The sequence below is a fragment of the Platichthys flesus genome, chromosome 20 (assembly GCF_949316205.1).
Source record: "Platichthys flesus chromosome 20, fPlaFle2.1, whole genome shotgun sequence".
Classification (NCBI taxonomy): domain Eukaryota; kingdom Metazoa; phylum Chordata; class Actinopteri; order Pleuronectiformes; family Pleuronectidae; genus Platichthys; species Platichthys flesus.
In genome coordinates this window covers 16,665,616-16,691,942 of record NC_084964.1, presented here as the reverse complement: position 1 = coordinate 16,691,942, position 26,327 = coordinate 16,665,616, and the positions used below count along the sequence as shown (strand labels likewise).

The 26,327-nt window shown below is 43.8% G+C and overlaps 1 protein-coding gene across 2 annotated transcripts in view; it reads left to right on the top strand.

Moving 5' to 3' along the window:
* LOC133931679 (double C2-like domain-containing protein alpha) overlaps positions 1 to 25,774 on the top strand; it is a 36,851-nt gene extending 11,077 nt beyond the window's left edge. The window contains exons 1-11 of one of the 2 annotated variants that reach the window (XM_062378617.1): positions 3,768 to 4,051; positions 8,500 to 8,858; positions 9,396 to 9,475; positions 9,763 to 9,837; positions 10,056 to 10,165; positions 13,283 to 13,409; positions 15,635 to 15,694; positions 20,501 to 20,700; positions 23,347 to 23,428; positions 23,712 to 23,808; positions 24,446 to 25,774. In XM_062378617.1, coding sequence (XP_062234601.1) covers positions 4,020 to 4,051; positions 8,500 to 8,858; positions 9,396 to 9,475; positions 9,763 to 9,837; positions 10,056 to 10,165; positions 13,283 to 13,409; positions 15,635 to 15,694; positions 20,501 to 20,700; positions 23,347 to 23,428; positions 23,712 to 23,808; positions 24,446 to 24,582 — 1,359 coding nt within the window. In that variant the 5' untranslated portion in view covers positions 3,768 to 4,019 and the 3' untranslated portion in view covers positions 24,583 to 25,774. Of the gene's footprint in view, positions 1 to 3,767; positions 4,052 to 8,499; positions 8,859 to 9,395; positions 9,476 to 9,762; positions 9,838 to 10,055; positions 10,166 to 13,282; positions 13,410 to 15,634; positions 15,695 to 20,500; positions 20,701 to 23,346; positions 23,429 to 23,711; positions 23,809 to 24,445 lie in introns of those variants that run through there. The other variant, XM_062378618.1, reaches the window with a different exon arrangement.
* Positions 25,775 to 26,327: the final 553 nt, after the last annotated feature.

Genomic DNA, 26,327 nt, shown 5'->3' with positions numbered 1-26,327 from the left:
TAAGCGAGATCAAAGAAAAACAAATAAACAGATTATCACAACACCTGGTGGAAGGAAGTGGAACGAGTCCGAGAGGAACACGTTCAATTTTGCTCTGGATCCGGATCAGCCGGCGGCTCCAGGAGATTGTTTTCATTTTCTCAAACATTGCAAGATATGACGTTTTTTTCCACCTTCTCTCTGAGGAATAATTCATGGATATTGATTTTAAAAAAAGTTTCTGAAGCATGATTGTATTTTTAGTATGTACGTGCTCTAGGGAGTGCCAGTCCACTTCTACAAGCTTCCTCTATTCACGTCCTCTCTCTTGGCATCTAAACAGCTGATTTATTTCTGATTTCAAAGTTGCTTTCATCCATTTTTTTTTTTATTCGTAGAAAATAAACACGCTCTTAGAGTTTCCTTCGAACACATTTATAGGCCAGCAAATCATGCAATGCATCAGAATAGCTAATCTCAATGACCTTGTTCTTTCCCGGCTTTCTAACAATGGTTTTGAGGGATGAGATCAGAAGTGGAAACCAGTTAAATTCAGTAGTTTGCTCAGACGACATGTGGAGGTGGTCCTCGTCGTTTAGGGCCACATTCTTCTAGCAGCGTCCTGAAGGTCCACCGACTCCACTGGCATCCTGTGCGTAAGAGGAAGTGCTGCGTTCATTCACAGTCTCACAACGCACAAAGCCGGATTTGCCCGTGACGTCTGAACATTTTGAAAAGGCAACAGAGATATAACACGAGTGTGTCGGGGAACAAGAGAAGCTCGCGGCCTCTCTCCAATCGGCACACGGCGACCTTGTGATTACACAGCTGAAAGGAAAGGAAACCTTGAGTTCTCAAATCTTTTCTTCTGTTCTGCTCAACTCTGTTTAATATTTTCTCATTATCAGTGGAGATGCAGCTGCCATGTTTAATATGAGTCGGCCACGTGAAAAAGAGTGTGTCTATACACGTCTTCTTTATTATTCACACACCTCCACCAAGGACGTTACATCTGTGTGAAACCGGGAAAATTGGTGGAAGGACGTGGTGTGTGTGTGTCGAGTGAATTTAAATGTGGTTTCTCAAGGGGAACGGCTTTAAGAAAAGAAATAGCTTCTGAATCAACATTTGAAAACTTGAAATAACTAAAGCATTTGAGCTTTTGCAGCCAGAGAAACTAGCTTGAAAGTTTTAATCCAAAATTATGCAGAAGATACAGTATCTGGTTTACTATGTGCCGACTGTATAACGTGTGCAGAACGCGTTTGTAAACAGCATCGCTCATTTGGTTCTGTTCTGCCACATGGAGTTTTGTGTGACAACCCTGAATAATGGATGTTATTGCATCACTGTCTCGCTGCTGCTTCTCGTTCTGCACGGGTTTAATTTTAAAAACATTTTACTAAAGAGATTGTGATTGAAAATGATCCTGACACACTGACAGAAATAGAAATATTGAGAATGTGCCACTGCCTTAATATATGAATTTATATGCAGGGTCTTTAACCCACATATACAAGTACAATTAATTAAACTGAAAATAGCATCATACGACACATTTCAGTCAATTTCTTTTCGTTCCGGACAGTTTGTTCCTCTGTGTATAACCGACCGGGTGGCTGATGTCGTTGGTTCTAATCCGATCCATTGTGGACATCGTGGTCAGCTGTTTTTCACTGAAGCACCGGCACCCATCCCCGGCATAATTGGTGCGGAGGGAGCATGTAGCGGCTATGCATTTATAATGAGGAGATTTTCAGTTCTCATAAACAGGAGGCAGCAGAGTCGAGATAAGAGGAGCAACCAAAAAGGTGATACGAGGATTGGAAGAGTCTTTTGACAGAGCTGGCAGAGGGGTGACTCTAAATTAAAGTGTGTTTGTGTGTGTGTGTGTGTGTGTGTGTGTGTGTGTGTTTGTGTGTCTGTGTACATGAAGGAGTGGGAGAGTCATCCTTCTCTGGAGGCATGTGTGCATTATATTCCCGTGTTAATGCATTCATGCATGTCTGTGCCATGGCATCAATTTAATGGAACCAGAACATACATGGGGGTGTGAGTGTGTATGTGCATATGCGTGTGACACAGAGAGAGAGAGAGAGAGAGAGAGGGAGAGAGAAGTGGAGAGGAGGCTTGAGATAAGGGAGGGTAAAGACATGAAGAACCAGGCAGTACAAAGACGTCAAGCAATTTTTGAAGATAACACAAAAAAAGCAGCAGCGAGTCTTTTCAAGCAGCCTGAGCCGTGTGACAGTTTCCCTCTGCGTCTGTGATAGACACGGTTCCAGAGAGTGTGGACTTGAAATTGAAAGAGAGAAACAAAAAAAAACAAAAAGACGAGGGACAAGTCACGTAACAAGAGACAGAGAGACAGGGAGAACGCCAATTTTGTCCTTTCAATAGACGCAAGGGGGGGAAATAGCATGTTTCCCTTGTCTATCACTGACTCAGGAATCATTAGCCTAATTATATGGAGACTGAAGTTAGACTGAAGAGATTGTGTGTGTTTGTGTGTGTGTGTTTTTGTGTGTTCGTGTGAGAGAGAGAGACAGATAGATAGAGACAGTTACACATAGTAACACAGTGTTTAAACCCAGTGTTTGAGTTTGTTATTAACGTGGATAGAAAGATGGAGAGATTTAATTGGAAGCCACTTATTTTACCTCTTAAGAGGAGATGCTCTTTGTTCGTGTGTGTCAGCGACATGACGGAGATATAATCGATCTGACCTTGTCACATTGTGGGGACTCAGGGAGATAAACCACTGAATGTCAAGGTTATAACTTAGAATAACAGAGAGGCATTTAACACGCTCGGAATACTTTAACATGTAGAGACATTTTAGCAGAAGGGATACTGCTGGCTTAGCTTAGCATGAACTCCTCTTCGCTACCTGTAGGGGGAGCACTCCTTGCGTTGTGGTGCGGGTTTGTATAAAACGGACGTATTTCTAAGGGATGCTCGAAAGGGAATTATATTTATTTTGATGAAGAACATTTAAATCTTCTTTCCAGCATCGTTTTGCAAATCAACAGGTTGAAGTCCTTTTGGTCCGTGTTCAGACTGGGGACCTCACAATGCCGGCTTAACTTAAGACGAACTTCGGACAATAAATAATTTCTGATGAAAATCGGTTTGTTATTCCAAGTCAAAATGTTGTGTTACTGAAGCCATTTTTAGCTTCGTAGTCACAGTATTTAAACAGCACACTTTAAATAGTCTAATTAGCTCCTGCTGCTGCTGTGTTACATATTTTGTCGCAGCTCGTTAGTCAGTGAAGCCAGATGCAAACAACCAGTTTGTTTTTCCCTTTCAAATTAACCAAATCTAAAAATTGGATTTTATTTTGGTTTCAGACAATATGTGTTTGTTAGTAAGATGAAAAAATACACATTAACTTTGTTCTTTTTATTGGAGATTGTTGACATAAAGAAAAATCATGTCATCAGCTTTATCTTTTATCTGTTTTAAATCAAAGCAACGTGCTCCTCAGTGTCAAAAACATGTGTGTGTGTGTGTGTGTGTGTGTGTGTGTCTTTGTCTGTGTGTGTGTGGTGATGATGGTGGGGGGGAGACGCAGGAGGGAGTGAGGCGAAACAGTCACATACACAACAGACTGTCAAGGAATAACTCCTCGCTTCCTCTCTCTCTCTCTCCATCTCTCTCTCTCCCTCTCTCTCTCTGTCCCTCTCTCTCTCTGTCCCTCTCCCTCTCTCTCCTCTCTTCTGTCTTCCTCTCCACTCCCACTCTCCTCCTCCTCCACCTCCTCCAGCTCGCCGCTCTCCTCTCTCCCCTCTCTCTCCGCTCCCCGTTCTCATCTCCACTTGAACTATTCGTGCATTTAATCTTAAATGCCACATGTAGAGTTGGCTCACTCCCAGTCTCCCAGTCTCCCCCTCTTCTCTCTCTCTCTCTCTCTCTCTCTCTCTCTCTCTCTCTCTCTCTCTCCTCGTCTCTCCCTCTCTCTCTCTTCACTCTCTGCTCCTCTCTTCGCCACCTGTTAGTCTCCCTCTCCTCTCCGCACTGGGATCCCCTCTTTTTTTATGAGGAGTTTCACACTTGTGTTATCACTGAGGTAAGTCAACGTTTTGATTTCCTTGTCTTCACGTTATGTTTATGTATTTTTTCTCTCCGTCATTTCCCTGCATAGAATTCACTTTTATGCTTCCACCTTTTTCTTTGAATATATTTCCCTTCGTTCTTCTTCAAGCCCTCAGTCTCTGTCATCCTCGCTTCACCTGTCTGTGTGTTAGGTTCATGCATGCATGTGTGTGTGTGTGTTGTGTGTGCGTGTGTTTCTTGTTAACATCGCACAATAGAAGAAAACTAATGCAGCAAAAACCAGACGGACAGATTTGAGCCTGCATCATTCTCTCACAGGTGCAACATGTGGCTGCCTGTGTTTGTACTCTTTCAACTGATCTTTCACTTTATCCACACACACACACACACACACACGCACACACACACTCTGAAGTTTACTCATCCTTGGCAGCCTGAAAATAACGTGGCCCTAATTGACAGGAGCTCACTGTCACTGTGGTTTGCGATGGGCTGACTATCAAGCCCTAATGAGTGGCTCCAGTTTGCGGCTCTGTGCTCGATACCGTGAGCCCGTCGGCCATGCAGCTTGTTATTTAAAGGTGAAGGGAGCCCGCTGCAGGGGCCCATTGTATGTAGGACACAAGAGAAGAAGAAAACCAGTCGATCGAGAGTGAGAGAGTGAGAGAGAGAGAGAGAGAGAGAGAGAGAGGGGAAGACACTTGCATACCTACAGGTGGAATAATGGTGCCTGTGAGAGACTGACGGAGAGATAATGAGAGATGTAAAAGAGGGGGAGGGGGGAGGAGGAGAAAAGGTATAGATGGGTATGCAGAGTTGGAGGGGGGGGGGGGGGAGCAGGCCCCCAATGCCTGTGATATGACTCTAATGTAAAGTGAAGGCGCTAAAAGAGGAAGACGAGGAGGCACAAAGATGTTCCTGACTGCTCGCTGCTGGCAGCTAATCTCTCTCCTCCCACTGGAAACCTATGTAACCTCACCAATAAGAGAGGGGCCACGCATGATATACTGTACTGCACATGGTTGCATAACAAAGGGCCCGGGGGGGGGGGGGCTGCTGTGCATAGCTGCCGAGGACAAGTTGGACCTTTATGTTTGTGGCTTATGGGAATCATGCAGAGTAACTCGGCCACGTGCTCAGAGGCTGACGGTCATGTATGTGTCTATGTGAGCGTTCAGGAATACAAACGTGCTGCTAAGTGCGAGGGTGATACCTTATTATTGTTGAGGGTGCCCCCCCCTCGGCAATAGAAGAGGATGATAAAAAAAAAAAAAGAGGAGATGAGAGAGATATTCCAGCTGGCAGCATGAGACAATCAATCATCCGCTCCCTGTGAGCTTCTGCCCCCCCCCACAGGCTGCGAGCCACCAGGCCTCCCGGTCGGACGTGTGGTGCCGCTGCTTGTGCCCGGTTGCAGCCAGGGGCTCACGGCCACATCTGCCAGGACTGGGAGGCGACTGGCTGCGCACGTTATATCAACAGACGCCCCCGCTCGCGAGCCTGCACAGTGTGTGTCTGTGTGGAGAGATGAATTAATGATCTGAGGGAAGTGTATCTGTATGTACGTGTGCCTGTGTTGTTATATTTGTGTGTGTGTGTGTGTGTGTGTGTGTGCTTTGAGGGAGTATTAATGACCACAGATGATCATTACTTTCTACTCATCCATGCTAATTGAACTTTCAATCAATTCAATCATAATAATCACAGTGACAGCGAGATTCATTAACTTGTTTTCACCTTCTCCTTGTTTTGAAATCTCCCCTTTTAACTCCAGATGATATCCGACTGGAACGATAGTTATGATAAGAGCCGTTTCATCTCCTCTCTCCATTAATTCAGCTCTTACTTGAAGAGCTGCAGGTGTTAACAAGACACTCACACACAATCATGTCCTGCTGTGTGCGAGAGTCTGAGTCTATCTCTGCACTACTTCATTTAACACTGTTGAGGTCTGACCAGTTCTTCTCTGCCTCAGAAGTCAAGTTAATTGTGGCGTTTGGGTCCTTAGATGCCCCAAAATGGCTGCTGATGTTTTTTTGTGAAAGGCAAATTACCACCGCGGCTTCCAACGTCAGTCACTTTGCACTCCGGAGCCAGAATTCTGTCAAAGCGCTTTCAAAGCAGTGGAGGAAGTTTGCAGATGTGTGCGCTGCAGCGTGTGTCTGAGGTTTGTCTCATCTCCAGCCAAATGGAAAAAAAGCCGGACGAGCCGCGGTGAGCGTCGCCAACTGTTCACAGCAGAGACACCGGAAAGAACATGAGGAGCGACCCTCGCTGCCCGCTGAAGGTCAACAGCCAACAATGTCAGAGCCCCACTCCACCACTGGTTGTATTGATCTAAGGGGTTGAAAACCTTTAGATTGAAGGGTCAGATCATAATTGACTGGTTTTGATTCCTCACACAGACCAATATCGATATTATATAGGGAGAGGATACATACACTGTAGAAAGCAAATGAATTACCAACTGTAAAAGAATTGAAAAAAACTCATTTTGTTTAACTTCAATTCAAATTAAAGAGTGCGATTTGTTAATATGACTTAATTTGAGCAAACTAAATTCAAATTAGGTTGTTTTTCAAGTTGCTCCAACAAACTTCTCCTTCTGTGTGTACCTATTCCCTCTGCTCTGGAGAGTTTGATTGAAGATTGAAAAGAATCTCATGTATTTCTCATATTAAACTACAGCCTGCAGCCGCTTATGTAGCTGTAGAGTGGAAACGTCCAAAAGTAAATCAGCTGAAATCGTATATATGTGAAAAAGCAAATGTCTGAGTCAGTTCCTTGGGGACATTTGGCCGAACTTTTCCTTCCAGCCTCCAAGTGAAATGTCAGCGTGAGCCAGAGTGTGGTGTGTTGATTACTTTGAAATAAAAAACAAGACAAGAATACAAATGTGCAGAGAGAATTTGTCGATATAGATGTCAACTTTTGAGAGACAATGAGATTTGACAGCGCTTTAATTTAACTGTGCCGTGTCGATATGTCATAAGAAAAACAAGAGATTTCCACAGCACAATTTAAACCTCATGTCCCGCCTCCTGGATGCTCTACCCAGTCAGCCCCCTCCACTCATGTCTCTGGACTTTTTCTTTTATTTATCTCCTGCTGTGATCACGCCTGAAAACATGTCTCAATGTGTAAAAACGACAGGTCGGGGTTTTGCAGCAGGTTATTTACCAGACTCTGTTAAGAAAGAGCTCTGGCGGTGCTGTTAAAGTTGAATTGAGACGGACTAGCTAGCCAAGCAGAGCGGCCGCTGGCTGCGTCATTACAGGGATGCGACTCGACCTTCTCCTCTGACTCTCATCAAGAAAGCGTATTTTAAACAGTTCCTTTAATATTGATGCCGGTTCGAGATCATCGTCTCCTCTAATGAATATAAAAGGTCATCATCAATAATTAAAAACTCTCACGTCTCTTTTGTGGGTTTTACTTTCAGCCCCTTAAGCCAAGGCTCGATTTGACCACTGATCTCAGCCGTTTCCTAAATCCTCCTACAAACCTTGTCCAAACTTCACAGACGCTCGACTGCCAGACGACACAGAGGAGGAGATAATATTCGCCTCTCACCTGGATCGACTAATGCGCAGATTGCAGAAGGTAGTCGGGGGGGATTTGTTCGGCATGGCGAGCGCGACGCCCCCTCAAGGCCCTGCTGTCTTTAGACAACAAAAGCGGCGAGGTACTTGTGATCCACCCCCCTTGTTGTTTATTTCGGGAAGAGAGCAGACACATCAGCCTGGTGGTCAACTGCACACCCTGCAACCACAACTTTATATAACCATCAGGACTCTTCTCCCCGTCTGAGCACAGTGAAGAGCGATCCTCCCTCTAGAATTCATCCAATAATTACCAGTCGGTCTACGGGGGATCGTCAGGCCCTTCAGGGAACACGTGCTCCTCGCTGACTCACACTCTGCAATTTCATCGAGGATGATTAGGATTCGGGGGAGACCCCTTTTGTCCATGATCTGTTATCCTCCCTGATGCCCTCAGATGTATTCTTTTGAAATGTTAATGTGTTCACATCCTCTTCTGTATTTTGTCCTTGTCATCTGAGTAATGTCTTTGGTTTTTAGAAAAGACTTCTTCTCACGCTGAAGGAATTTTCAGCGTGGGAACAATTTGAGATGAAAGGGAGAAGCTAGAAGAAGGTTTTTTTTGTGTGTAGAAAAAGACAGGAGAGTTAGGGGAGAGATAAAAATGCAGCAAATCGCCCGGGATGACCAGAAGCAGGAAAATATCCCATTTATTTCCAGCCATCTTGCCGAGCTTACCTCGTGTCACTTGTTTTCGCTGAAGAATAATTGGAAAACAGCCTCAGCTCCTATCTGTGGATCAATGTCTTCGCTCCTCCTCGGCTGAATGCATTTTTTAAATTTCAATTTCTGAAAGGAAATGTCCCTTTCTACCTCTCCCTCCTATCCCCCCCATCCTCTCCTATCTCTTCTCCTGCAGCCCTATGACTGTGCGGAAAGGAAAACGTTTAGGCATCTCCATCCAGGAGCACATGGCCATCGACGTCTGCCCGGGCCCCATCCGGCCCATCCGGCAAATCTCTGCTTACTTCCCTCGCCTCTCGCCCACTTCTTCCTTCAATGAGCCCATTTCGCCGAATCAGCTGGCGGCCCCCGCCCCGCTCAGCCCTGGCCTCGCATGTGGAGATGGGGGGGCAGTCGGCGGGGGAGGAGGTGGTGGGAGCAGCGGCCTGTTGTCCCCTTTTTTACCGGGGGTGGCGGGCGGAGGGGGCTCGCTATCAGCCATGAGCAGCATGGACACCTCCATCGAGATTGACAGCTGTGACAGCGACGACAGCAGTAAGTACCTGAACGACTTGACCTGGTTCCCCTGATGCTGCTCGAGACAAACAAAAGGAATTAACCTCCACACTGGTGTGACTCTGGGAGAAAGAGCTTTGGATGCTTCAGAACAGAATTAATTACACTTATTATGACAACATTTTGAAACAAATGAAGGATTTCTCGTTGTTGCGCCCATAAAGATGGATGATTCATCTTCATACCTTCCTACTATCCAGAAATGAAACCAAAATGTCCCAAATTCAATTACTGCCATCTTGCCATCTTGGAGCCGGGGCACATTTGGAGCATATCCTTTGCTTTCTCAGTATAACAAATGGTTTTGTTAGAAAGCAAATCATTTCTCAAATTGTGGAACTGTTCCATTTATCTTTCTAAAAAGGGTTTTAAACATTGAGTATAATGAGCGTTGGTTGTTTCCTTCTCCTGCCTCAGTCTATGTTTATTCCAGGCAATAACATCAAGAAAAAAGCAATTAACAATGTATTTGTTCAAAATATCCATGTTTAACTTTTTTTGTGCCTTGCCTCCCAGCCGCCCTGGGGACTTTGGAGTTTGACCTCCTGTACGAGCGAGCCACCAGCTCCCTACACTGCACAGTCATGAGAGCAAAGGTAAATAACTGAAAAAGAAGTTATCATTGTTTTAGAATATAGGACAAGATGGTGAATTTTGAAAGCCTGGGACCAATAGTGTTGTAATTGTAAGGTGAATGCTTACGGCTGAAGTAATCATGTCAAAGATCGTACCTGGGAAATGTCAGCATCTTACTTTTGTCCTTATAAGCACATTCTCTTATTAGTCCTAATTTTTATTTTGAATGTTTTAAATTGTAAACAGGTTGTGAGATCTTTGCACTCCGCTGTAGACATCTTGCATCTTCTCTGTTTTTGCCTGTCAGGGTCTGAAACCGATGGATTTCAACGGTCTGGCAGATCCTTACGTCAAGCTGCATCTTCTGCCCGGAGCCTGCAAGGTCGGATATTTATCATCAGAACATGGTTTTTGTTAAAAAAAAAAACACACAACTCTGGAATTTTAAGTGAAAATGTGAGCACAGGCCAGGAAAATATGCCCCAAAGCCAAATTACCTTGTTGGCAGTAAGATCCTGTGTTCCTGTCGAGGCGTCTTGCTGTTTGCAGCTCTCAGAAAAGGCTCATTGTGATTGTTTTCCTCTCTGCTGTGACGTACAGGCCAATAAGCTGAAAACAAAGACTGTCCGCAACACGCTGAACCCCGTGTGGAACGAGACGCTCACCTACTGTGGAATCACGGAGGAGGACATGTACCGCAAAACACTCCGGTAAAAGGCTTATCTCTCTATTTCTGGCCTCTCTGGTCTTTCTTTCCCATCACAAAGGCCAACTCCTGCTTTACAAAAGGCTTTCTTATCATCTATCTCATCTATTTCTTCTCCTTCTCCTGGCCTTTATCCTCTCACTAAGTTCCCTCTCTCCTTCCTGTCTCGGCTCATCCATTGATTCAACTCACTGCTGTTCCTCCCCTGTCCTCTCTTTCAGCATGTCCACCCGGATCTGAGAAGATCTCCCATCACCTCTTCCAAACCTTTTTCTGTTTTCTTTCTCTCTCTCTGTCTGTCTGTCTGTCCCCGTGTTTTCCTCTGTCTCCCCAAGTTGCAGTGACAGATTGAGGGCAGACTGAGCACCGCGGGTTGTTTTTAATTTCATTGACCCCCTACAGAGGTGACGAAAGCTGTGATTTGTCTCTCCCGGTGACTTAAACTTTTTCCAAAGGATTTAAACAGGATTGACTGTCGACCTATCGGGGGAAATCAGAGAAACTAGTCCGCCCACTGGCCTCTGACACTTAATTCAGCAGAGTCAGTTTAAACATCAGGAGACACAAAGTTTGACCCACGGAGACATTTAAACATGTTGAAGTTGTCCAGTGCAAAGTTGGTCCAACGTTTGAAAGCCACTGCTAAGTTATTTTGAACAGGGACTGAATGCGGACCTGCATTTTTACATCCACGTAAATCTTTAAAGCAGTTTATTGTATTTCAAGCAACTGTCACAATGTAAGTAAAATGGTGGTTGCATTTCAAATTGTGAGGAGAAAGAAATCCAACAGCAGGCTGGTGACTATGAAGCTTCCACAAGAGAAAAGAAAAATAGCTTTTATGCTGCTGTTGTTTTTACTTCTCCAACTTCAGACCTGCAACAGGCAATAAACTGCTGCCTGCTTTCTCCTTTTATCTCCAGCTTATGGAATGGAAATTTCTAAAAAAATACAGATCTTTGAAGTACCTATCCAGAAAAGTTTCAATACCATACTTATATTCCCTTATTTTGACAGGCAGTCCGAATTTACAATATTTTGTTTTTGTTTTTAATGTCTTGAGTTATATATTTATATATAAGCCATTTTCTGCCAAGTAAAAAATAGTGATAATAGTTTGTCATCCAGTCTATGATTGAAACCCATTATCTCATTATTATGACTTATTATTTCACAATTAAATGTGGAGTTATCTGGATCATGTTTGTTTGGATCATATCTAACTTTTCTTTTGATCCATTACTTCACATCCTTCACTGTGATGGTTTCATGCACTTGTCTTGTGGGAGTAGTAAAGCCTTCGACTCGACTCTTTCATTATCCATTAATTCTATTCACGTGTCCTACGCTGACATTTAAGTGACGGCCTGTGTGGATTTGAATTATCACGCTGCTCTACGGACATTAGGAAATCTTTTTTGAGTTGTCATAGTGTCAGTAAAATGTGTTCATTACATTCATATAGCTTGTAACTGGTGTCCTTGACCTATCGCCCACTCACTCATTACCCCAGATCTCAAGCCTTGTTATCACAGATGTCCTTTATCCATATATCCTCTAACCATTGATCTCCTCTGACTTCATCTCTCTTCATTCTTCTCTCCACTCGTCTTTTTTTCAACTCCTGGTCTCTGGGCTTTTTTTCTTTCTCCAATATTCTGTCTAGTCTATTTTTCGCTGCCACTCTATTCTGTCGAGTTCAGGTCTCCTTTTGCCTAATAAGCTATCAGACTATAAATATGTCAAGCCACGTCCAGTGTCCCCAGGCATCTGGTCCCTTCCACCTTTCACGTTCATGCAATGTTTGTTCCTGAATCTGAAGACTGAGAGATGTGATTCTGTCGGTTATGAATTCAGTTAAAAAGTTAAACAGAAAGTGAAGAAGCAGAGTGTTCATATCTGTGTTTTCCTCCCTGACACGCTGCACTCTTCATTTTTCTCTCATTTCATGTTTTTCCCTCACATTTACATAAAAGACAGGAAAAAAAGCAATTACAGTGGAATCCGGTTAGCCTGAAGCATATTGACGCTTCTGCTCTGCCTATAGAAACATTAGCACACAATAATGACTCCTCACACACACTCACACAAACGCACACAATTACACACACACACAGATTTACATAAACCCTGACATCTTTATCTGTACCTCTCACCCACGTCACTCCAATCCTTTGCTCGGAAGCTTTTGATTTCAAACATGCAGCCTCCCTCCCTCCTGCACTCGGCTCTGCGGCTGCCGCCCACTTATCTGCTGAGGCTGACACTGTGGCCAGAGGAGAAGTTTACCAGGCCTGTAATTGACTTCAACTTGTAGATCCACTTTCACACTATTTGAATTCGCACACGAAGGAAAATGCTAATTAGTCGTAGGATGTTTGTTTACAGATGCTTGACGTGTACGTGGGTTATTTTCTCAGGCTGTGTTTTCTCTTGCGTTCATGTCACGTTTCTGTTTACTTATTGTAATAACACAACAATCTGACTAATTAGATGAGTCATAAAATGTGATTTTGTAATTGGACTGTGTTTAAATGGCACTTTCCCAGTTTTATCGATCACTCAAAGGGCTTTTATAGTACAAAACACATCATAGTATAATATAACATATTACATCACAGGGCACATACCTTTGCCAAGGACCACACTTTTAACATTTTAGAATTTAGAATTATTCAAATGTGTCCAAGCGCACCTCCATCTTTGATTCAGAGATTAACTAAGCCCACAACAATTTAGATAATTGATTTGTCAATTATTGTTGTACCAAATCTGACACATTCATAGATATCTGCTCCAAAATGTGTCTGATTTACATCAAGATCCATCAACAGATCAGGTTCCATGAGTGTTTTGCATAATCCTGTTAACTAATAGACAAACAAACCACCAAGTGGAACATAACATAACCTCAACGGTGGAGGTTATAATTTAATGAGTCATAAAATGGGATTTTGTTTGACCACCTCTCTCTCACACCTCGCTTCTCCACTTTGAATTTTAATTCTATCTCTGCCACATGACTCGGCTTCTCTCATCTGTTTTTATTCATGTGTTTCTCCCCCACTCCTTCTTATCCCCGTCTCTCGCTCCCTTCCTTGTTATGTCCTCTCACTCGCAGGGTGTCCGTGTGCGACGAAGACAAGCTGACACATAATGAGTTCATCGGGGAGTCGCGGGTGGCCCTGCGCCGCGTGAAGATGGACCAGACCAAACACTTCAACATCTGTCTGGAGCATCCACCTCCTGTGAGGAGAGGCGAGGGGTGGGAGGGTGGGAGGGTGGGCAGGGAGAAGAAGGACTGGAATGAAAGGATAAAAGGAGGGACAGATGAAAAGGAATGTGCATGAGTGAGATAAATGACTGGAGGGTCGAGTAATAGTCAATATATTAAGCGTGTCTGACACACACGCTCACCCTTTCAAGTAGGAACAAAGACACAAGGGGAAAAGGCAGGAGAGGAGATTGTTAATGTGCCATCAGGGAGGGGGTGAAATGTCAATATTTCGTAGACGCACCAATCTACTCCAATGACGACCACACACCTGGGACTCGTAATTTTTAAAAATCCTATGTACAATGTGAAGAATCGTGAGAAAAGGTGCCGACTCACTCAAGATCCACAATTTATCTCAGACCATAAATAGAATGATTAACCTGCTGCATAAAAACAAGCGTGGGCACAGGAAGCATACAGCAGATGTCTTTATTAGTGCTGTAAAAACAAACTCTCTTACCTTTTTCTTCTAAACAAAGTGCTTTGCAGGGTTGGATTCCCGATTCAGCCAGGGGGCCTTTCTGTGTGGGATTTGCATGATCCTCTCCTGTGTGGGTGGGATTTTTCCAGGTTCTCCGTCTTCCTCCCATAGTCCAAAGAAATGCAGACTGCAACCCTCATAGGATAGGCGGTATAGATAATATATGAATGAAGGACTATAGAACCATGAGAGATAAATTACGTGGAATCACCCATTAGTGACTTCTAAACCACCTGCTCCACTCCACAAGATTTCAGGGTTGTGGCTGCAGGGATTAGCCTCAAGACCATTAGGGATTTGCTGCTGGGCGATGAAGCCAGGCTCACAGGCACTGTTGAAATTCAAGTTCATGTTCGTGGTCGAGGACAGACCAGTTCCTACACACCGAACCTGGAGAGGGAGAATATGTCCTTATGTCCCTCACATCACATCATGTTGAGACAGGAAAGAGGATATTGTGTGAATACAAACCTTCAACAACAATTATGAAACCACATTTAAATTCACTAGAATTTGCTCTTCACCAAATTGCACACACTCATAAATGTCAGTTCCCTCAACAGCATCATCAGCCTGTTTTTCCAACAAGACCCATGAATTATTCTTTCAAAAGTAAACTGGAAATGTTGAAAAACACCATGTTTTTAAGTCTTCACACACAATCCCCCGATGCACCTGAACACATCATCAGTGTTGTGAAGGAAAAAAAAAACCCGGATCGGCCCCTTGATCTGGATCTTTCTGGACGGGTCATGGCCCAAACCCTCCACCAGATTTCATGGAGGATATTTTGCATAATCCTGCAAACAGTCAAACGAACCCAGAGGAAAACACCAGGATGTGACTCAGTCGAGGGCTCAGCTCCACCAGGGCCAAACACTCCCTTTAAAATTCAATCAAGCTGCACCAGATTGCACTCGCTTATAAATAACAATCCCCGGAACATGCCAGATTTATTTTCATCATCTTTGAGGAATCAAGGGAAATGTCAGAAAGTCTGTATCCGCACCAGAGTTTAATGGGTTCCTCCCTGACCTATACCACATGCTCCCACTGAGTTCTGTGGTTTCTGTTTGGTAGTTTTTGAGTAATCCTGTTGACAAACAGACAAACAAACAAAAGCAGAGGTTAGAACCCAGAGTAAACACAGGACAGCCGTCAGGGCGATGATTACAGCCTCCAGAATGACAAATGTAAGGTAAACAGAGGACAGAGTATTATATCTATTCTCATAAGCAACAAATAACCCTTTGTACCGGCTTAATGTCAACCAGGTCACACATGGGAAAAGGGTACAGAGACACAGGAGGAACCAAAGGTGAGGAGAGGAGAGGGGGGGGGGGGGCGCTGGAGCATCAATAGAGAGACAGCAAGTGAGAGAGATGAGAAACAAATGGATTAAAAAATAAAAGTGGAGCAGGTTGGGGGGGGGGCATGTGTGTGAGAAGAGGCGGGGGGTGCGGGGGTTTTGTTCTTTATGAGCCGGAAAGGGCTGTTGGTATTAAATTGGCCCTCCGGGGCCAGTGGCCACTCTGCGATCAAACGCTGAAGCCACTCGCGAACCAGACGATGTGTCAGAGCGGTGATTTTCAAAGTGGGCTCTCCCTCGCGCCGCTCCCCTTCATTGTTTCCTCCTCTTTCCTCCTCTGAGCTGCATGTACAGCTTCTCCGTCCCTCATATCCCTTATTATTGATCTGTTTCTCCTCTTTTTCAGCTGCCGTCACCGACCGCCATGAGCTCAGCCCTGAGAGGAATCTCCTGCTACCTGAGAGAGGTAAACACGGCTTCATCTGTCCTGGTCCACGTGACCGTCCCTCTGACTGTCTGTCCTCGTACTGTCCATCAACACCCAGGCTTAAAGAGGGATTAGTCCACATTTCTAAATGACTACAAGATAGAGATAAAGATCAGTTCTCATCGAGCACACACACGATGTCAAGTCTCATCGTCAAAGCGAGAGAACACAAACATTTGTTTTCTCAGGTTAATAGTCATTTTCATTCTACTCTCCGTGTGTTCATCATTTTTCATTTTACTATCATCTGCACCACTGGTTTTACAATTTAACTGATGATGATGCTTGTTAGAAATTCAAGATTCATTCAACGTTCAACAACTGCATCCTAGTGCACTGTCATTTTAGATTGAGAGACTCATTTAGTCAAATGAATACACAACCATTTAGATTTGTGATGATTTGTCATTTTCATAATTTGTCATTATCAAGTGATTTGCTCTGTGTAATGATGACTTAAAGATAACTAAAACTACAGTGGCACTCAGTAGCGCTCATATCTTCATCAAGGCCCAGTTTCACCTTTCATTTAACCAAGCAGCACCAAATTTCACACAGTGAAAGATATCAGTCCCTTAAAAGTACCTGTATTTTCATCAAAATGCATCAATGAAAATTTAAAGAAAGTTTAAAAACATATTAACAGAAGTTTAAAAATATTCAACATCACTGCTAATCCTGTTGCGAACCATTTAAAACCTGCAACTTGTTTCCATTACTTCCAGCAGAAGTTTGGGTCATGTGATCCGAGCCAGCATTCGTTCACTGTCGGTTGATTAAGTGCAACGCGTCTCAAATCAACCTGTAGTTAAACTGGATGATTAAGTTTGATTTTGTATCACAAGGAAATGAATGAACACTAACGACTGCCTGAAGCATCTGAAGAGACGGAGCGAATTTAAACTCTTATTTATAACGTTTGTCAGTTTAATCTGAAGGGACAAAGAAATATCCAATCTAGAGAAGACTAAAAACATTCCAGTGCAGGAAGAACATTTGATAAGTAGATAATGTGGTTTTTATGGAAATAATTCCAGAACTAGCGGTACTAGAGTAGATTTACCCTTCACCTCAGAAACAGAAGTAGAGTCAATAAGTTCAGTTTGTGACCATTAGCAAGAGAATGTGTGACATTTTGTTTTGAAGGGCAATTATTACACTGAATTGAATTTCTAAGTGGACATGATTCCTAGTAGAAGAATAGTCTGGTACCTCGATGCCGGCTGAGCACTCGAGGATTTACAAGTCTTAACGGATTTTAAAAATGAGCGAGACCCGAGACATAAGGAGATATTTGATATTCTGATGGAGAGAACGCACACAGTCTATGATCCAGTCGACACACAGAACCACACACTTGCTGTTTAGACAAAAGATTTCTGTGTCACGATTCCTGAGACTCTAAAGCTCACAGAAACTCAAATGAGACAGAACCGGAGAATAAAGACAAACATGGCGGCGGCGTGCCGGTTGTGCTTGTTTTTGTAATGTCTTGCACAATTCCACAGGTTTGTCCTCATTGTCTTCTGTCCACCTGACGCAGGCAGCTCCGATTCACTCACTCGGGTTAAGATTACCTCTGTAAACCCCTTAAACTACAGGATCCTTTGGCTTCAAATCATCGACTCCCCCTGCTATCGTCAGGAGAGCGGATTCTCTGTAATCCTCTTGTGTGCAGTGATGATTAATAAAACCTCACTTCTTCACTTTCTTCAGACACACATGCTTTAAAACGGCTGCCTCTGTGTCTCTCACCATATTCAAGACCGTGGTATAATCCTGCCTTTTGTCTCGCTTCGCAAACCCAGCCTACGAATTCCTCTTGTTCCCATTCATCCGTCACTGTGTGAGTGTGTAGCTGATTGTGTAGCTGTGTGAGTGTGTAGCTGTGTGAGTGTGTAGCTGTATGTGTGTGTGTGTGGCTGGCTCCGCACTGATGCCTGTTTATTTTCACACCCCCCATAAAGAGTTGCTCTCTATCGATCCGTGAAGGTCAGGGCTGTTTTATCGTCAGATACCTGGTACAAACTGTCTCCACTAATTGCGAGTAGTTTAGGTCCCAGTCATCGGTGACAGATGGGGAGCTGTCTGCAGGCAGAAGGGATGACTCCCAAAGAAAATCAGAGAAAAGGAGAAAGAGAAAGAAAGAGAGAAATGAGAAGAGGAAGAGGAAGAGGGGCAGGCTGTTGAGACAATTAGAAATGGGGACGGAGGAGCGTGCGAGGCGTGTGGCATATTGATTGCCTTGGCTGCATCCACCTTTTGCCTGAAGATAAGACTTAATGAGAGATGGAGAGATCTGAAGGAGAGCAGAGGCATTTAGTGGAAAATAAAAGCACGGGAGTGATGGAGCTCCTTTCTGTATTGAAGTGACATGACAGGCAGGGAACCTGAGCCTTTTCCCTATTCTGTCGTGATACAAGACGGATTGACTCGAAAAATCACGCACCTGCAGGGATGAAAGTCCTGAAATAGCAACCGTGCGTTTTCTCCCCTGTAAATAACATCCATGCATCGGTGCCGTGGGCCATGAGGGTGAGTCACGGCGCTGTGAGAACATCGTCTTCCCCTTCCTCACCCTCTGCTGCCGGTTCCTCGCTTTCTTTCATCTGTCACTTTGAATCTGCTCTGTTGTTCCGCTTGTGTCAAATGCGGTGGGAACAGTTTGATGTTGTCCATGGAAAACACTCAGGAGGCCAGAAGCCACGGAGAGCATTAATAAGACTTAAAGGCCGGCGCTTCACTTTTTTCTTCCAGGACCGGTCTTTGTGTTCTCCGTGACGCCGAGTGTCGGCTCTGAGCTTGTGTGTTAGATGAAAGTCGAGTGTGCTCTTCAGAGAGAAGGAGCGATGAGCCACATTACTACTGAGAGTTAAACGCACTGCAATCTCGTAAAGCACGTGCAAATACACACGTCACATGCAAATGGGGGGAAAGTCCTCGTTAATTTGAAGACTAAATACCCACAACGCAGTCAAATACTCACAACAAAACCAAATGCTCACAACAAAACTAAACACCCACAACACAATCAAATACTCACTCTACAACCAAATACTCCCAACACGACCAAATGCTCACAACACAATCAAATACTCACTCTACAACCAAATGCTCCTAGCACAATCAAATACTCACAACAAAACTAAATACTTACAACAAAACTAAATACCCACAACACAATCAAATACTCACAACACGACCAAATACCCACAACACAATCAAATACTCACAACAAAACCAAATGCTCACAACAAAACTAAACACCAACAACACAATCAAATACTCACTCTACAACCAAATACTCCCAACACAATCAAATACTCACAACACGACCAAATGCTCACAACACAATCAAATACTCACAACACGACCAAATGCTCCTAGCACAATCAAATACTCACAAAAAAACTAAATACTTACAACAAAACTAAATACCCACAACACAATCAAATACTCACAACATGACCAAATGCTCCCAACACAATCAAATACTCACAACACGACCAAATGCTCCCAACACAATCAAATACTCACAACAAAACCAAATGCTCACAACAAAACTAAATACCCACAACACAATCAAATACTCACACCACGACCAAATACTCACAACAAAACCAAATACTCACAACAAACTAAATACCCACAACACAATCAAATACTCACAACACGACCAAATGCTCCCAACACAATCAAATACTCACAACAAAACTAAATACCCACGACACAACCAAATGCTCCTAGCACAAATACTCACAACAAAACCAAATACTCACAACAAACTAAATACCCACAACACAATCAAATACTCACAACACGACCAAATGCTCACATCAAAACTAAATACTCGTACTTCAATTAAATACAACACAATCAAATACTGCGATAAATGTGTGCTTGAATGGGTGAACTCGACTTGATCAGACTAGAAAAGCACTTTATAAAAACAGTCTATTATACCATTTGCAATTGTGTCAATAAAGAATAACATAAAACAAAAGGTATTTTGGTCTGTTGCAGGATTTGGTGAGTGTTGGGTTCAGATTCTGTTCAGGTCTCAAGGACAAGCTGTGATTCATGTTTCCGTTCAGAAGTCAAATGCTCTTACAACGTTTGAGCATTCATCCTTTGTTTTATTATTCCTTCTGCTTCTGGAGGGAAATCTGATCTGTGTTTTCCATGGGTTTATTGCCGCTGCCGCTTTAAACCCACTTCAATTGATTGCAATTTTTGTTGGGGGTGTTTGCCTCATAGAGAGAAAATTGATATTGCGAGCGTGTTAGCGCTGTGGCTTATTTGCACATTGAACAGACACAAAGCGACATTAGCATTCATTTGAAGTCGTGTGTGGGTCCACAAGTCTTAATTCACATCCTCCTTTGAGCTTTGTTTATCTCCCCGGTAGGTAAATATCTGTGGGTTCATCGCAGCAGTTGGATATGACGCTGAAGAAAAACCACAACAGACCATTTGTAGCCATTAAAATAAACATTGAGTTTCGCCGAGCTCAGTGTGACACCATGGTTGCGTAATGATTCTCTGAGGGCTCATAGCGCCGAGCGACCCCCTCTGCATTACGCACAGTCATTAAAAACCACACGTCATTTAAAAGTATTGATCACTGCAGCAGCTTTTAAAACAGCTAGAGTGTTGTTGCCTGACTCCTCAGCAGGTCAGGACACCAGCCTTAGATACATCATTTTCAGTGTATGAAGCCTTTTAAATCTGACCCCAAAGTCACTAATTCACTGTTTACCGCTCTGTGTCCACTCGGTTCCTCAGTGGGAGACGGAGCAGCAGAGGAGTCTGGAGGAAAGAGGCCGTTTGCTGCTCTGCCTGCAGTTCCTCCCCCCGGCCTGTGAGGACGACCTGAAGGGTGAGGCCAAGGAGAGGGCTCGCGGCGGCCTGTGCGTGGGCGTCAAGCGCTGCGCCCACCTGGCGGCCATGGACGTCAACGGCTACTCGGACCCCTACGTCAAAACGTAAGGACGACGTGGCAGCGCTGGTTTGATGCCGGGAGATTCACGTGCATCGTTTGTCTGTGATAGAATGAAAAACAAATCTTCTAGCAGCGATTCCAGCACATAATGATGAATGCACAACACGCACAGCCTGGACTGATAGGCTGTCAATTGCCAAATGACCTATCCAGCACCAGCCCCCCCCCACCTATCTTAGTACCTCTGTGTGTTCTCCGCTGGCCGCTGGCTCGTGTTGACCCCATGAATCACCTCATTGTCACCGCATATGAATGATATATGACTGGAGTTAACCCTTCGTGGGGGAACGGTGACAGGTGAGAGCGGCTGTCACAGAGGAAGTGAAATATATCTTTCATTCATCAAGATAATGAGGACTGTGCGTGTTTGAGTGTGTGTGTGTGTGTGTGTGTGTGTGTGTGTGTGTGTTTATTGACAGCCTTCAAATGGGACTGAGAGGCAGTGACATGATGTAATGTTATGGCTGCACAATATCATGGGGCATCACCAAGATTAAAAAAAAACAGAGCCTGCTGCTGTTGTTAGTGTTGTGTTGGTCCTCTGGAGTTTCATTTCTAACCAATTAAAGAAAAGCAATAGTGTGTGTGTGTGTGTGTGTGTGTGTGTGTGTGTGTGTGTGTGTGTGTGTGTGTGTGTGTGTGTGTGTGTGTGTGTGTGTGTGTGTGTGTGTGTGTGTGTGTGTGTGTGTGTGTGTGTGTGTGTGTGTGTGTGTGATTCGATGTAGCTTTGGTAAGGTCAGGGTTACAAGCGACTGCTCTGAATGAGTGCTACGAGGGGCATAGCAGATGGGGACTCTGAGTGTTAAGTCACTTAGAATATGCCTCATTATAACCATAATTGATTAATTAAAGTCCTCAAACAAGAGGAATAAGTAAATAAAATCATTACGTCAGGGGAAGTTGAAAAGAGTTTTGTTTCTTATTTTGAAAAGCCTCCTCTTCCCGGCTGTTAAATAAAGAAATCTGTGCAGTGCATGATAAACAATGGTTTAGGTCAGGGTTATGTTAAGGGTTTGATAATTAGGTTGGATGACTAAGGTTAGGGTGAAGACTTGGGAACTCATTATGCTAATGAGCTTTTGTTACCAAGACCATTTCTAGCAGAAACACTGACCTTAGACCTCATGGGGACCAGGGCCTGATCCTGATGAGGCAAAACGTTATCTCTCAGGTCCTGGTTAAGGTTGGAGGTAAGATGTGAGTGGTCGTTAGGGTAAGGTTAGGGCTGGGCATCAAGTGGTCATATGGTTAAGGTTAGGGATAAGGTTCTGGTTCAGCTATCCATAACGAATACACAAACTACACAAGCTACACAAATGAGCTCTGAACCACCTCCTCCTCCTCCGTCTGTCCTCCTGCGTGCTGCTTCAGGCTCTGAGGTTGTCTCTAGAGCGAGGAAGACACTGTCTCCCATCGCACACACATTAACACATGAAGACAGGCACATTCCCCGTCACTCTCCCTGCTTCCCTCACATGCACCGAACCTACGCATGCATCCCCCACACGTCCACAGTAATACATCATGCACCTTGTTTTTCATTTCAGATGCGCGCTCGCATCTCTGCCCTTTGGCGGGAGCTTCTTCTCGGATTCTTTGTTGTGTCTGAGAGCGTGTGGGAACATACGCTCGCCGAGCTGTGGGTGGTGGGTGGAGAGCCAACGCCGAGAGAGATTTTTTTGACACGCCGGCTTAAAAATATCTTGAGAATTCACTGACAGCTCACGAAGAGGGGTGCTGAGCTTTTTCAATATGAGGAATTTCAGATCAGTCCTCACACTCGAGGATGGTTTGTTTCACAGATAACACAGATACACATTCAAGGGGAAGATAATGATAGTTTGGGGAAGGAGATGTTTGGTTTCCTGCTGAGACCTAGATGAGGATATTGGGTTAGTTTTGGACAGTTTAATATGAAGCTACATCCATTAGAGTGAAAAAAGGGTGAAAATGCAGAAAGCCCGACTTTGAAAACGAAGTAAGACTTTAAATAGCCAAGAAACGAGTCCTTTCAACCTCAATTAGAGTTTTTACACTCCTGGGAGTTACAGTTTTAATACAGGTGGTAATTTATAGATTAGGTTTTGGTTTTATTTAAGAAGAACAAGCTAGTTTTTCTCAATTTTTTCTTATAAAGATATGACAGTGATGTCAAATTCCTCAGCTAACTTCCATGACAGAGAGGACATATTAAGTAGAAGTTATTCGCTTTCCTGCAGGGAATTAAAACGTGCGTACCTTTCAGATTATTCATATTCTTATCACACCCGATCCTTACTTAGTGTTCTGCTAATATGCAAATATTTGACAAAGGTGTCAAGACCCTATACAAAAAAAACACATTTTATTTATAGCGTCTGCGTTATTTCCACATTCTAACTTCACGTCACGAACACACCAAGGTTGAACATGGACTTCACACCTGAGGAGAAGAGACGTTCGGGGGAGCATGGAATGCACGGTAACACCTGACTGAGCATATTGATTCTCTGGATGTTTCCGGCTCTATACAGGCATGGCTTGTTCTTCCTCTTGGCTTTGTGCTTTGCTTCTCCTTTCAGCGGAGCCCTGACTTTCTGAATATACCGACGGGTCTGATATATGATGGTAACACGTTCCTCTGTCTCAGGTATCTCAAGCCCGACGTTCAGAAGAAATCCAAGCACAAAACCGCCGTCATAAAAAAGACTCTCAACCCGGAGTTTAATGAGGTATCCGGCCATGTTTGTGCACGTGTGTGACTGTGGGAGCGAGAAGCACAGTTGTTATAGTTGAATGTAAAGAGACAGCTCATTTAAGCTTCCTCAGGGACACTGCGCTGCATGCATAGTTGAATGTAAGAGCTAGTTTAAGAGGACAGCCAATTACAGTTTGCATATTAATATCCGCTGCCTCATTAGTGAGTGTCTAAGAGGTTTGGAGAAGTAGAACAATTTGTAGGTGTGATCCCCTGACCTCAGTTCTTCCCCTTTCCCCTCATTGTCTTCCCCCCAGGAGTTCTTCTATGAGATCTCCTTCTCAGAGCTGGCCACCAAGACGCTGGAGGTGACGGTGTGGGACTACGATCTGGGAAAGTCCAACGACTTCATCGGTGAGTGGACAGCATAAGCACTGCGGCAGTGGATCGCTTCCTGCTGCTGGTTTCTGGAACACCGACCAGTTGGCTGTCTCTTAACGTGGCGGATGTTGATTAAGATATTTAAAGATGTCCTCTCTTACTAACAATCATCCGAGTGCAGCCCTGTCGGTAATTTGCACGGCTGAGTTGCCAAAGGAGTGTTTGGCTGAAAATGAGCTTCGTACTAAACTCGGTCTACGAGTGGGAGAGAGTTATTTCTGGGTTTGTCTTCAACCGGAGAAAATCTGTCCACTGAAATCAAATTTACTTTTCAAGCAATTGATTTGTTCAGGAAAAAACCCCTGAGTGCAATCAACCCCGGCAGCCTCGTTAATTCATTTAAAACAAATTACTAAATGAGAAATAAGAACTGATCCTGGTCATCCGTCCAGTAGTTCAACAACACACAAAAAAACATATATACAAAAACACAAACAAACTAATCGACAAACAGAGATAAGAGCCTAACCTCCTTGGCCGAGATAAACTTACTCATAGACATTTGCAGTTACTTTTTTAAAACTTTTATTTACTTGCTACTTTTTTATCAAACATATTCATTGTATGTCTATGTTGACTGATTTCATTTTCTGATCTGTGCTCTTCTCAGGGGGTGTGTCCTTGGGGTGTCACTCGCAGGGAGAGACTCTGCAGCACTGGATAGAATGTCTGAAAAACAAGGGCACGAAGGTGGAGCGCTGGCACACGCTGACCAACGAGCTGCCGGGATCCACGGTGCAGGAATGAACTGAGCCTCCTGCACCCCCCCGACACCGAGGAGACCACCGGAGGACGAGAGAGACGTTACATCGCATGCTCCGAGGACTTTCTGCATGACTGTGACGGATTCATATCCTACTTTCTCTGTGTCATAAAACGAGTTCATAATTCACGACAGCATCATCCCAAAGGGTTTCCATTCAGAGATCAATGCTCTAATCGTGGAGCTAAATAGACCTGATTCAAATCGGGGGAGACCATCCCTGCCACAAGGCCTCCGAGAGGGAGAATATTCATAATCATATTCATGGGGATCCATGTCCCTTTTGTGCATTTTGTGTTCATCTACATGCTCCTGCGCACTGCGCCAAGCCGGTCAGATTTCAATCACAGAGAAAATTGAAATCGTGAAAAAGCCAAAGGAGACAGAAAGTTGAATCATCCTGCGGTTCGCCTCTCGTGTCCGGTTCTCTGGCTCTTCCTGAATTTGGCCTGTTACTCTCATCCACCGCTGACGTTTGACCGGCTCCATCTTGGCTCCATCCTGTCTCACGGCACACATACCTCTCCCTTGCAATAATGTATTTGCCTAAATGCTTCCGAAGATTTCCAAGTGGTCTTACTACTGTTTTGTATCTATGGATCTGATTGGGCGTTGGATTGCCTGCACACAGCACAACCTAATAAGATAATTGGTTCTTCCATGTTGATGGTTTGTGTCCAGTATGTTTGCATGTTTTGGTGTTGACGGAACAAACTTAAAGACGAATATGTGCCGGACTCTGCCGCAGGGCGAAGTGTTCATCATGGTGTCGTGACCCTGCTGAGGTGTGTGGCTCTGATCAACTCCAGACCATGTTGGTTCCACTCACGGTTGTTTCGATGTGTTTTCTTATTGATGACAAGCTGATGTTTACCTACTTTTTATTTATGAGGAGGAGGACGGTGGTGTAATAAAGAGGAGAGGTTTCAGAGCAGGCTGTTGTGCGTGCTCGTCGTACTCTGGCTCTCTGACTCTCCATCGCTGCTGCTTTACTCTGGTTTACAGGTTTTAATTGTACACACGCTGCCGTGGTCCATGAGGCATGCTGAAGAAACCAGTGGTGTTCATATGTAAATAGATATTGTGACGTCTGGATGTTTGTCCTCTGGAACATAAAGTGTGCGCATGGTTCGTTTTCTTTTTCATAAAAACATTCTTATTGATTTATTGCGTGAATCCTTGAGCTTCTATTCCATTTCTTCATTGTTCCTCAGTGGCTTCTTTGAAATCTCTTTATGTTCATGAAAAGATTACGGGTGGCCCAGTAAAGACAGCGCTGCCTCCTAGTGTCCAGGATCTGTAATTGCAGCTTCTCCTCTGAGTAATATGAGCAGAACAGATCTAGGGGTCGGCTTAACGGAGCACAGAGGTTAAAGAAAATATGATTTGAACACTTAGTTTTTGATAATTGAATATCACTTAATTTATAACATTCCTTTGTTTTACATTTAAAATAATCTTTCTGAAATAATGGTTGAGTTTTTCTATGTCGAACATTTAAGCAGTGGTATTTAAAAACTGGATTTTTGTTAAGGTTCAATGCAAAAAATACAAATTATACCATATTTAAACTTTAGTTAAACTACAAGTCAAATCAATTTGCCCAAATTAGATCATTTAAGATGAAACCAAAGATAAGGAGGGTTTGAGCTTTAATAAGTTTTACAACGGGCACATAGGGCCATAGGGACCATGATTATTAAAAAACAGAATCTGTTAATTAAAAAGC